This window comes from Pogoniulus pusillus, chromosome 5 (assembly GCF_015220805.1).
Source record: "Pogoniulus pusillus isolate bPogPus1 chromosome 5, bPogPus1.pri, whole genome shotgun sequence".
Lineage (NCBI taxonomy): Eukaryota > Metazoa > Chordata > Aves > Piciformes > Lybiidae > Pogoniulus > Pogoniulus pusillus.
In genome coordinates this window covers 30,812,203-30,825,874 of record NC_087268.1, presented here as the reverse complement: position 1 = coordinate 30,825,874, position 13,672 = coordinate 30,812,203, and the positions used below count along the sequence as shown (strand labels likewise).

The 13,672-nt window shown below is 44.8% G+C and overlaps 1 protein-coding gene across 1 annotated transcript in view; it reads right to left on the bottom strand.

Moving 5' to 3' along the window:
• Positions 1–9,598, bottom strand: part of GAS6 (growth arrest specific 6) — a 47,462-nt gene extending 37,864 nt beyond the window's left edge. Inside the window, exons 1-2 of the mRNA XM_064143683.1 lie at positions 9,315–9,598; positions 8,718–8,884 (exon numbers count right to left, since the gene is read on the bottom strand). Of these exons, the coding sequence (XP_063999753.1) occupies positions 8,718–8,884; positions 9,315–9,384 (237 nt within the window). The 5' untranslated portion in view covers positions 9,385–9,598. The remainder of the gene's footprint in view (positions 1–8,717; positions 8,885–9,314) is intronic.
• Between the last annotated feature and the right edge of the window lie 4,074 nt (positions 9,599–13,672).

Below are 13,672 nucleotides of genomic sequence, written 5' to 3'. Positions count from 1 at the left end.
ATACTTACTGCAATCTAACCACAAATGCATTAAGATTCCTTCGACTTCTTCAGAATTGAAAGGCTACTTTTCCTCAAGCTGTATTAATGTGCAATTTGAAGAGGATCTCAATTTGATAACAGGGCTTCACTCTGTCTTTATTGTTCAAATCCTTCCTTGCTGGAAAGTGTTTGTCCAGAGAAGGGCAACGAAGCTGGTGAAAGGCCTGGAGCACAAATCCTATGAGGAGAGGTTGAGGGAGCTGGGCCTGTTTAGCCTGGAGAAGAGGAGGCTCAGGGGTGATCTTATTGCTGTCTACAACTACCTGAAGGGGCATTGTAGCCAGGTGGGGGGTGGCCTCTTCTCCCAGGCAACCAGCAATAGAACAAGGGGACACAGTCTCAAGTTGTGCCAGGGGAAGTATAGGCTGGATGTTAGGAAGAAGTTCTTCACAGAGAGAGTGATTGGCATTGGAATGGGCTGCCCAGGGAGGTGGTGGAGTCACCGTCCCTGGGGGTCTTCAAGAAAAGACTGGATGAGGCACTTAGTGCCATGGTCTAGTTGATTGGATAGGGCAGGGTGATAGGTTGGACTGGATGATCTTGGAGGTCTCTTCCAACCTGGTTGATTCTATGATTCTATGAGGCTAAATTATCACTCACTTAGAAACGTCAGTGGAATTCAGTGAATCAAGATCTCACAAAACAGCATTAAGTAAAATGTTGTGTCCCTTCAGCATCCTACATTGTGAGGTTATTCTGCAATTACGTAGGCTGTACTTAGAACAGATTATACACACACACACATACAAAAAATCCCATCCAACATGACTTAAATGCTTTCAATGTCTCACAGGCTCCACAACTTTTTGTCCACCGAGGTGAAGAAATACTCTATTTTCCCTTTCCTGTCATTGAATTATATTGTTTGTTATGATTTTGTTTACCTGCAAAGGTTGCAATTCACTGTAACAGTGGTCAGCCACTTCAAGGTTTTGCTAGATTTGGCCTCAGAGGGCACAGGCAAGTAAGGAACAGGGAAGTGACATCTGAGATAACAGCAGGCCCTTGTGACAGAATCTGAGCCCATACTTCCCTGTTCATTACTTTAATTAAAGAATAAATTAATAAATAAATAAAAGATAACTTTTTTTTTTTTTCCTGCTCCTGTCCCAAGTATTTTCTGGAATTGAACAAGGACTCCCTGTTCCAGAAGTCAGCCAAATGTGGTAGCTCTCCAGATGTGTATGATTTTGTACAGTGCTAGCGTGACCCATTCTCCTTTTACTGCTTCATTTATGCACTCTTCTGTCCTGGTAGGTGTGTAGAGTGAAGACAACACCAACACCTATCCCACTCCATGGGTATCCTCTTCACAGTCCCACCTTGGTCTTCCTCTGGGTCCTACTGTTGATGCTCAAGAGAACAAAAGGAAAACCCAAAATAAATGAGGAAACTTCCTCACAGACATGTGTGCATATGGAGAGCTCCTAGAACAGCATGTCACAACAAAACAGCAATGAAGGTAAAGTTACAGAAGGGAGACCTGCTGAAAAACTTTAATGCAGTTAGTTCTCCAAGGCTTGCTTGGTTGGTCATTTCTTTGATAACGTGAGCCCTGACAAACCCTTTCTGGCACCTGTCCTCTCCATTCTAAACCCATGTGGTCCTTTTCACTGCGTTGGTGCAATCTTTTGTGAAGCTGCAAGGAGAACTCAAAAGGGGTACTCATCCAGCTGCAAAACTGTATTTTTTTCTCTCCTGATTAATTTTCTTCAGATTCTTTACTTAAATCACTCTATGAAGTTGACAAATTGCTATGCAGGAAAGGTGAACATACTCAAACTAGATCTGCTCAGCTCCCAGATCTGAACCCAAATCCTGGAAAGTAATGTGAGTGGATGGGAAGTAAAGCTCACTGCGATGCTGCTTCTTAGTTTCTTCCAAAACTCCAATGGGAATTCCATCCTTGTTCTTCTTAACACTGGAAAGTAAGTGCTTGATATTCAGTAACTACTTAGATTCAAATGCTTCTCTTATCTGATTCTTAAGTAGCTACACCAACAAACTGTATTAATTCCCAGTAGGCCACAAAACTGTTCTCTATTTTTTTTAATGGCTTTTCCCCCTCTCAGACACTTGTTAAAACCTATTTATATTGCTCTAAAAAAGTTATTTGTCCTAACTTTGTCAGTTTTTTTTTCCATTATCTTCCTTCTTGGTCCATACTTGTATAATCCCCCTGCCCCAATTCACGATCTTAAGCATCTTCTTCCATCCTGGCTTCAGCTTCCAGCCTCAGTGTACTCTCTTGTTCTTTTTCTTCTCCTGTACAAGTGTCATAGTACTTTCATTATGTGTTTCAATATTTCCAGGTCTATGCTGAGCTTCTGTGCTAAACTCACACAAGTGGAAACAAATAAAGATCAGGTAGACATGAGTTCAGCAAAGTTGATGGAGCTGTGTCTGCTTCTAGAACCAGCAGACTTTGTTCACCATTCTCAATAATTTTTGATGCAGCAGCATTTTGATAATAAATATATGGCCTGCCTCCTAAGAGCAAGCAGGAGGTTTTTGTCACCCTCCTGCTACTGAATTCCACCACCATAAACAAATGCTATGCCTGTACCGCCAAGCAGAAAAAGGCTTCCCACTCCACAGTCCCAGTCTGCTTGCCTTCCAAAGCAGTTGAACTCACTGGAGTTTGGTAAGACTCTCTCCTGTCCTGTGTTTCCTTTATAAGAAACTACAGAGAGGAGGAGTAAATAGAAGGGAGGGCAGAACAACTGGTGCTCACTCAGATCTCATCCCAGCAGAAAGCTGCTGTGGCATACATTTGGGCACTCCAACTCTTCTATTTTCTTCTTTCCTCCAAGCCATTCCTGGACAAAAGTCTAAATCTTCCTTTCCTTTCTTGAAATCTATTAAGCAGGTACCATTGTGCTTGGGAATCTATCCTTCCATATACCAAGTCTGAGGAGATTAAATCACCAGCTCAGAGTGCTGTCAACTCTTTCCCACTCTCAAATGAATGCTGCACCAACAAGAAGATATACACAAATTTCTATCAGCCATAAATCTAGACCTTCCTCCACACTCTGCCAAAATGCTGTAACAGAACAGTAGAATTTTCACAGCAAATAAATCCACATTTTTGCCTGAATCTAGAAAGGAATATTCTATACAGGGATGATGACATCTGTACTTAAAGATGGTATCAGTATTTTTCATGTCTAGACTACACCAACATTCACTAAATTACTCAAAGAAATTCTATACTGCTTAACTCTCCCAGTAACTCCTCTCCTCCCCTTACATACCTCTATGCTTTTCTCATCAGCATTTACAAACATGTGTCTACCTTGCTATTCATAGAAACAAGACCTAAATACTGTCTGCTGAGAACCTTTCCCAACAGATCAGTGTAAAATCTGGATGACTCTAGTCCATGCATGCAGCTCATCTGTGTTATTGTGACCAAGTGACATAATGAAACAAATACAGAAAGAAAACCAATGAACCAGTAACATAATGAGGCACAACCATACTGACCATTATCACATGCCATACATTGCTTCATCTGCGTTTCAGCTTCTTGATAAACTCAGCCTAACAGAAAGAATGCTGGCATTGCTAGATGTTTTGCTATGATCAGTAATTTTCAAGACATGAATGCAAAAAGCCCTGGAAAGCCTGGCCTGGTCTCACTGCTGTCCTCTCCATGAGCAGGAGACTGGACTAAATGAATGGAATAGAGACCTTCTGAAACCCTTTCAGCTTGGGTTGCTCTGTGACTCTCTGTGTACCTGACAAGCCATAATTTTTAATAGGAGTTTTGATGCAAGATGCTCAAGAAGCAAAAAAACTTTTCGTGTGCATGCCTGTGAATGTTGTGTTCATTCTACAAGCTTATGAAAACCAGCTGGCTTTCCATGGTACTCTCTCCAGGGACTAATCCATAAACAGTAAACACAGGTGGCCAGGCTGACTCACGACAGTATCTCTGGTGAGCCTAACACTTCTTTAAAGTACTCAGCAATTTCAGCTGTGACCTGCAAAAAGACCAGTAATTCTTCAACAGTAACAGCAGCAAGCAAGATGTGCAGTGACAGACACTGGACTGATAAAGTACCAAAAGGTAAGAGGCTGCATTTAAGCACCCTGTGAAGAGCCCTTCAAAGCAGAAAACCTCCTTGCACAAGGATCCTGGTTTGGTTTTTTTTTGCTGTATCCTTTCTTCAGTGAAATCCAATGTTTTCAAGAACATCAACAACTACACTCCCTTCTGCCTTTTGTTTTACATGCTTGGATGACCACATTTTTAGAACAGGTCAACCAAATTCCAGAGCAGTTTATCAGTCAGTTAACAAGCTGTAATACCTTGCCTGCATACCAAGGTCAAATATTTCTCCAGTAGAGCTTTTTATAAAGCCTCATCAACATTTTAAATAAGATAACATCCTTATCTCTACAACCAAGATATTTTGCAACTTCATCCCATCTATCACATTTAGGTTTGTTTTTTGTTTTTTTTTTAACAGATCACATTTAGAAACAGCCCACATACCTCCCAAGAATATGTTTTCCATCTTTATTTTTTTCCCCACCACATTATCTTTCCCTTTTTCTGTTTGGTACTTCTAGCATAAATTAAATTATAAAAGAGAAACCATCCCAGGATTCTACAGTACTGCAGTATTCATTTAAAAAGAGAGGCTGCAGGACTCATTAACCCAGGCTCACACTTGTTTTTACCATGTATAGTCATAAAAGAGAGGGGTGTTTTCTGCCTATTAAAAAAAAAAAAATCCCAAACTAAAAATGTTTCAATTTATCTTCCTTCCTCCCGTCTCAGCAAGCTGATATTTATATTTTCCGTAACATAAAAGAAGACAAAAGCTGTGCTGGCCTGCAAATGAATGGCTACTTAGCCCCGCCTAAGGCACTATTCTCAGCAGCTGATGTAAGTAATCGCACGTGTGGCAACACCCGCACTCAGGTTGCAGAGACAAAGTCTCTCCTGCTGATTGCCCGCAGGTGTTGCTTTCCAGCTGACCACTGAACTAACAGAAGGCATGGGAAAAGGGTGCTCTGCTATAGGTACATAACATTTCATGTCCGTTTATCCATCTGTCCAGATAATAGTTATCTTTCCATAATACGTTACTCTGGGATAGATGTTATAATTGGCTGGTTCAAACTATCATTTTACCTGGGAAGGAGGTTACTCTTCCCCTGTACTCAGCGCTGGTCAGGCCACATCTTGAGTACTGTGTCCAGTTCTGGGCCCCTCAATTCAAGAGAGATGTTGAGGTGCTGGAATGTGTCCAGAGAAGGGCAACAAAGCTGGTGAGGGGCCTGGAACACAAACCCTATGAGGAGAGGCTGAGGGAGCTGGAGTTGTTTAGCCTGGAGAAGAGGAGGCTCAGGAGTGACCTCATTGCTGTCTACAACTACCTGAAGGGACATTGTAGCCAGGTGGGGGGTGGCCTCTTTTCCCAGGCAACCAGCAATAGAACAAGGGGACACAGTCTCAAGTTGAGCCGGGGAAAGTATAGGCTGGATGTTAGGAGGAAGTTCTTGCCAGAGAGAGTGATTGGCATTGGAATGGGCTGCCCAGGGAGGTGGTGGAGGCACCATCCCTGGAGGTGTTCAAGAAAAGCCTGGATGAGGCACTCGGTGCCATGGTCTAGTTGACTGGCTAGGGCTGGGTGCTAGGTTGGCCTGGATGATCTTGGAGGTCTCTTCCAACCTGGTTGATTCTATGATTCTATGCAAGCTACACTATAGCCTTGGTTCACCTAACTCTGGAGTGGACTGATCGAATCAGTTAAAGCAAAGCCCCAGAACATCTTTAAGTCAGAGGCTATGAAACTGGGCCTTAAAATTCCCTTCACACAACCATAGCAGAGTTAGTAATGGCAAGCTTTGCAAGGAAGACTCATACATTTCATTAAATCATCTGATGGATGGGGACTGTGAAGAGAGACAACAGCTTCACACTCGCATTGGCAAGCCTTCCTTCAGGTCAAAGAAAGAAACGGCTAATCTCAAACTAACCTTCACTTGTCAAGGATGCAATAACATGGTTCCCATGTGACAGTAAATAGCCAGATGCCTACAATTCATGCTCATCTGGTGCTTTAAAGCATAAAACCTGGGACATGAAACAGCACAGGTCAGTAGTGTCCTGATGCAAGACAGAATTTTCAGCCTGCCTGTATTACAAGGAATTATCAGCTGTCAGCAGCAATCTCTACAGTTCCCTGATAACAGAGAACCTTCACCTTACCAGCATGGATCAGGTGCAGCCTGACATTATGCTGAAGCACGACTACAGTTACTTTAATTCCTCAAACTGCTAGGCACTGTTTATCAATCATTTTCATCTTTCCTGACACACGCTGTATCTCAGCTAGCTTTCCTCTCCTGTCAGTCACCAGGACAGGACATACAGTGCCACATCAGTGAAATGACAGCATGATAATTTTCTAGCACTTAAGAAACATTTCCATTAGCTCAGGTGCATATAAAGGAGATGTAAAATGATAAAGTCAGATAAAATTGAGGAAAATACCGCACCCATCAAATCCTCAGATTCTGTTGGACAAGTAGTTACCTATGCCTTACAAAGCACTGCAGGATACCAAAGTGTAGTGTAGTAACAGCCTACATACATGATCTCTGACACCATGCATTAGAAAACTGCTACTGAACAGCAGCAGCTGCCTTCACATCATACACTGATAGTGAAATGGATAGGAAAGGCCATAAATGCCCATGTCATGCAGTAGCATATTTGTTTCCCTGTTAAATTGAAGTGAAGTAACAGCAAGGAGCAGAACATAATGCATGCAGTACACAAGTTCACAACTCCTGGGAGGTTTGTGTCAAAAAAGGTCACTGCAGACCTGAAATACTATAAAATACAGTACTTTGGTGCAGAAGCACAAGTAAAGCAAGCAAGGGGGCACGGACACTAAAAGCTCATCTAGCCTTACTGATACGTCTTCACAGGTTATCAGAACTAGACAGAGACCCAAGTGCAGTAATAAATTAAATGTACCAAACATATTAAAGCTATGTGCAATGACAGAAAGTTTGTGTTGTCATGCAAAAACATGCTTCAATGGTGTAAATGGATCTTAGAGAACTTGCATTACACATAAAAAGATTTTAAACCAAAATGATTTCACTCTTCATTACAGTGGAAGAACTCTATTTTTTTCCAATATAAAAGTAAGTACCAAATATTGTTAAAAACTCCTGACACATTTACCCTGCTGCCCTCAAAACTGATCTACCAATGCATCGCCTCTGACTGCTTTCTTGGCCAGAAGCCAGTTAGCAAAACTGGTGACCTCAGATCACCTTTTTTCCCAGAATGCTACAAAATCACATTGGAGATATTTCTTCCTGCATTTGCTGCCATATGGCGAATGCTTATGCTGCACTTAAAGTCACGTTATTCAACCTGAATATGGGAACAGTTGTGCCAGCCACTTTCACTACACTACAATTATCCATATTCTGTATTAGCTCCATTTTAGAGGACAGAAGCAAACATTGCTGCATGTATACGTGACTATATGTATGCATAAGAGGTCACATGTACTGCCTAGGCAAGCACTTCATATTAAACACTAAGTTAAAGCTCGTCAAAAAGAAAAGCCAGCATCACAGGGTTTTTGCTGTACCTACTATGCCTGACAACAAGCTACTGCACTGTATATCCAGCCCTGAGCCTGCTAATGAAGCACATATGTCAAGACTTGTCTGAAGCATAAAACATCTCTTCAAATCAGTCCCTCCCTTGCCTGTGGTGTGTGTGTCTCTGTGTGCACATGCACACTTTTCCCCTCTCTCTCTCTGCCCTATCTTCTCCCTAGAGCATCATACCATTAACGGGAACATGCTGTGCAATATCAAGATTCAGTCTGAACACCGAGAAAATCCACTTCCCACTACTAAATCAATGCCAGACAATCTCTGAAATGAGAACAGTCTATACAAAAGAGGGTAGAGAGGAGAAGAGCAAGCCAAGCTTAGCAAAGCAACACAACTCCATCCACAGGCTGTCCAAAGCGGGAAGAAGATTGAAATAAAAGTCAGCCTTAAGACCAGAAAGGTCAGCCTCATGAGCACCGTGCAGGTTGTAATTGCACAAATCCATGCTCTGCATCAGAAGTACCGCAATATTACACTCCCACAGATGCTCTGCTGCTGTCATAGTGACAGGTCATGAACCTCCTCCAAAATGCTGACCAAGCAGAATATGGTCCAATAGGATTAAAGTGTGTTTGTGCCATACTTCTTCTGAGAACCCTATTCTGACATATGCCACAATATTAAAGGGGATTTTAAAGGCAGCTTGGATAGGAGGCTGAAGGAAAGAGGGATGGTAAGCTGCCCAGACACAGAAGTCGTAGCATTATGTCACACTGGTCTTACTTCATGGATTTACACCAGCCGTGAACAGGACCCTTCCACGCTCTGGAGAAAGCAGCCATGTCAGCAGGCTGGGCCGCTCACCCATATCACCCTCAACCAAGGCATTTCTCACCGGCCGGCTTCTGTGAACGCTGAGTGCTACTTATGTCATGTGTCTTCCAGTTATTCACCTAATGGTTCTGGTTCTTTCTCCCAGGGCTTCCCCAGCTGCGCACGTAGCTAGCACTCAGCTGGAGGGCGAGTGAGAGGGCAGCCCTCAGCAATCCGCCCAAACCTCTGTGCCCTTACCGTCTCGGGGTCGTTCTCAAACACCTCCCGGGCCTCCTCCTTGCTGCAGTGCTCCTCCACGCACTCCCTCTCTAGGTGCCCTTGCTTGGTCTCCTCGAAGATCTGGTAGGCTCGCCGCTGCCGCTGCCGCAGGAACTGGGCAGCCTCCGGGGCGCGCAGCAGCACGGCTGGGCCGCCGATCGCCGGGGCAGCAGCCGGGGACGAGGAGGAGAGGGGGAGGGGGAAGAAGAGGCAGCTGTGAGCGGCTAAGCCCTGCACACACGCACACAATCCCTACACCGCCCGGGCAGGGAGCACCAGCCACCCCGCCGTGGGGCACCGGGTCCGCTCCTTGTCCAGCGCCCCGCCCGCGGGTCTCCTCAGCCTCGCCGCGGCCCCTCACACCGGCGCCCCGCCGCCGCACAGGCATCCCCCGCTGCAGCTGCCGCCGCCTTCTTCCCTACCGCAACCGTGAAGCTGCGCATCGCCCCCCTCCACGCCTCCATGGCAGCCCTGGTAGCTCTCGCCCCCCACACACAGCGGGCGATGGGGGATGCTTGGCTGTGTGTGCGGAGGGACGGGCACCCCTGCGCCCCGACTCCCCGCTGCAGTACTCACTCTGCGAAGAGTCCGCCGCCAGCACCACGATCAGCAGGACGGCCCCGAGGCGCGCCGCGGGATGCGGCATGATGAGGCTGCAGCGGCTGGGGCCGGGCCGGGCCGGGTGGAGCGGAGTGGTGGGGAGCGGCGCGCAGCGGGGCGGGCGGGGAAGGCTCTGCTACTGCGGGAGCGCGGCGCCGAGGAGCACAGCAGGGGGCCGGGGAGCCGCTCGCCCGCCCTGCCCAATCGCTCGCCAAGTCACCGCCAAGCGCAGCAGAGGGACACACCTCGCGGCGGGGCAGCAGCCCAGCCCCGCGTTACCTGCCCGTCAGATGGCAGATGTGACGGGGACACGGGCTCTACGGGCGCGCAGCCTGGGCGGAGGGCACGGCTTTTCTATAGCGCTGGGGCTCGGCGCTAGAGCGGGGGAGGCTGGCACCAAACCAAACCAGGTCTCTTGCGTTCAGATAGTAACTTGGTACTCATACGCCTGTGCTGATAGGACGAGGGGCAATGGCTTCAGGGTAGAGAAGATCAGATTTAGATTGGATGTTAGGAACAGGTTCTTTACTTTGAGGGTGGTAGAACACTGCAACAGGTTGCCCAGGGAGGTGACTGGGGCCCCATCCCTGGAGATAGTCAAAGTGAAGCTCGACAGGGCCCTGGGCAGCCTGATCTGATTGAGAATGCCCCCGCTTACTTCAGAGGGCACTTCCAACCCAGGCCATTCTATGATTCTATTATGATTCTCCACACATCCCAGTGCATGTTTTCTTCACAACTGAATTGTCAGTTTGTTCCAGTGTTTTAGGATAAACCTCTCAGAGAACAGATGAATATGCTTTGTACCAATAAATTGCAAGCTGTCCTTTACTGTCACTTGTCCACCCGTAATTACAGGGGGCATATCCGATGAGGGAAACCCAGAGCTGTTGGGTCAGAGACCAGAACTCCACTCAGACTGCATTTTGACACTGCTATAAAGCCAATCCTGTTATCTGTACTGTCCTGAAGATGAGTAAAAGTGGCAGGTAACCTCAAATCTATACCTTCTTCAAGAAAACTCTTGTGACAAAATTTGTATGAAAAAATAACCTACCTAGTATAATTTTAGTGTTTAGTTTAATCTAATACAGACTTTGTGTCTCCATGATACATTTCTTCAAATATAATGCAACAAGCATAAACAAAATATATATATTGCACATAGGCTGTCCAAAGCAACCATCCCTAGGCTGGTGTCTTCTGTTTAGAATCATAGAATCATAGCATCAACCAGGTTGGAAGAGACCTCCAAGATCATCCAGTCCAACCTAGCACCCAGCCCTAGCCAGTCAACTAGACCATGGCACTAGGTGCCTCAGCCAGGCTTTTCTTGAAGACCCCCAGGGACAGTGCCTCCACCACCTCCCTGGGCAGCCCATTCCAATGGGAAATCACTCTCTCTGTGAAGAACTTCCTCATAACATCCAGCCTATACCTACCCTGGCACAGCTTGAGACTAAGAAGGCTGAGAGGTGATGCTACCAATGTCTATAAATATCTGAGGGGTGGGTGTCAAGATAAAGGTGATGGTCTCTTTTCGGTGGTGCCCAGTGAAAGGTCAAGGAGCAACAGCTACAACCTAGAATAGAGGAGGTTCCACTTCGACACAAGGAAATGTTTCTTAACTGTGAGGGTGATGAAGCACTGAAGTAAGCTGCCCAGAGAGGTCGTGGAGTCTCCTTCTCTGGATACTTTCAAAACCTGCCTGGATATGATCCTGCTTTGGCAGGAGAATTGGACTCAGTGATCTGTAGAGGTCCCTTCCAATGCCTAGCATTCTGTGAGTCTGCCTAAAACCAACCAATAGTAGACACACAGGTAGGAGGTATAAAAACATCTAAGCCACTATGGAGTGGTTGTTTATTTTCAGGTTCTGAAGTGCAGAGGAAGATCTCTCAGCTAAAAACTGTGTCTGCTGTCACACTTACAGGCATGATTGTACATTTTCTCCATGAATTTGTCAAATAGATTTTTGAGCTGTTGGTAAAATGTTTGCCAGGTAACAGGACTTGAGTCAGTTATTCTGAATTCTGATGAGTAGTAGTTCATTTGTCTTCCTTGCCCAATCCCAAAACAAAAGTCAAAGTAGGATTTGCCTTTCAGTGCAAGTCCTTCCTTTCTTTCCTTCCTTCCTGGGCACATGCCAAATACCCTCAGCACATTTAGATCTGGAACTTGCTGCTTAGTGATGCAAACTACAATTTGCACACTGATGTCAGAATGTAAAAACTGGAGATTTCAAGGACAGGAAACTCTGAACTGTCATCATCACCTCTGCACCTGTCTTGATTACAGGTCAATGGAATTTCTTTTCATTAGAAACCAAAATGGTGACTGAAAATAGCTGTAGACAGCAGCAAAAGAGCAGCAAAAGGAAATTGCTTGACTAAGCAGCAGCATTCTGTCTGTGGCAAACCAGGCAATGTGCGAACTCCTGGTCAGAGCATGCCCCTGTCCTCCATGAGTGATCTGTTGCGTTAAATGCACTGAGTAAAAGCACCAAAACTCCTGCCCCAGCCTACAGTACATCACAGCTCTCTGTTCATTAAATACTGCTGTAGATCATAAAAATGGATGAGGGGGGGATGAGGGATCAGAGGGTCTGTTTTCTGTGAAGTTTGAGTTCCTACAATGGAGCACCAAGCACCTGGGAGGCAGCAAGCCCCATTAGCTATTGTATTTGTCATTACAAGAGGTTGCAGAGGAGAAATGAGAAGAGATTCTTTGCACAACTGAATTTGCTTTTTATGTCTTGTTCCATTTGAAAGATTATCTTTGAAAAGAACAAGTTTACTTTTGGAAAAGACCTCTGGATCCCTGGGATTCAGACATCAGTTAAGGGAGTGAAATACCTTACACAGGAAGACCAGTTCCTTTACCGTGAAGCTGTCTTTGCACATCTGTTAGCTGATTTAAGGATATCATGTTAAGGTGTAATAGATATCTATCTTGAGGATAAAGCACCCATCATACTATCACTAAATGCTTGTGACATATTTCCTTATATTGCTCTTTGGTGTTAAAATTCTGTAGAGGCTGATAAACCTCTTGACTTGAACCCACATGTGGGCAGGCAGAAGAGGGAGCTCACAAACAGGAACTGCTGCAGGCAGACAGACTATAAATAGCTCTAGGTTGCTCTAGGATGTCCCTGACAGGTAATTTATCTCAAAAAAAGTAGCACCCCAAATATCCTACTGTCTTCACACACATAAATTTTGATTATACAGAAAAATCACACCAAAAAATCCCTACTGAAACGGTGTCATTTAGAAGAAGAGATGAGGTTTTGCATTTCTGCTTCTCCCAAAGGTCAAAGAGCTCCTGCAGCAGTGTGTGGAGCTTCCCCAGATGGACCTAAGTTCATGAGAAAGCTTTTTAGTTCCTGGGCTAAAAAACCCTAAGATTTCTTATCATCATCATCAGGAACTGAACCCAGAGCACAAAGCCCAAATCTTTTGTGGTACCTGTGCAATCCCTTCTGCTTGGGAAACCCATGTGGAAGAACGCTCTGGGCCTTCTCTTAAGATAGCACTGACATAGATGAGGTGGGGCCTTTGGTACAGCCTGCATTTTTCTTTTCAAAAGCAACAGAATTTGAAATGTGTCGGCTTCACTTAATGTCAAAGTAATCAAAATAAATCAAAATTGTACAGTGTATGTATTAATGAGAAGAGAAACCTGGGAGGATAAAAAGCAAATAGGATGCAAGCCTTCTACAAAGATCTCAGGGCACCTCAGCATGAACGACGGATGGTCATGCATCTCTGTTAAAAGATGTTACTAATGCATGTGTGAAATCTTATTCTATATTGATGTAGAAAGGGAATGGTGATGAAAAAGAATCTGTCAGAAAAATCAGAAACTGCAGTAAAAAAAAAATAGAAAACATGTTTTGATTCAGACTATTTTCAGTGAAAAATTACTCTCCCCTTCCCTCTTCCAAATATAAATCCTTTCTGGAGCCTTTGTTTAGATCAGGTCAATTTGTGGGAGGATGTGAAATTTCATCAAGAAGTCTCCAATAATGCTAATGGCATAAAATTCCTTTTATCCAGTATGTTCCAATTTTCTAATAAAAACCAACATGAGAGACCCCATTATGCCACATAACTTCTTCATACCAGTGATGAAGAAACAATGGTGACGTGTCCAATTGCCAGAAAAGAGTCAAGAGAAAAGGTGGTGTCAACACATGGAGCCCATTTCTGGTTTACACTGAGGACAAGAGTTCAACAAGCCTGAACCCCAAACCAGGCTCCCTGAATATGAACGAGCTTTTGAGTGATGTAAGGCATTTCCTAAGTATTGCCAGTGGATGTGATTTGTGT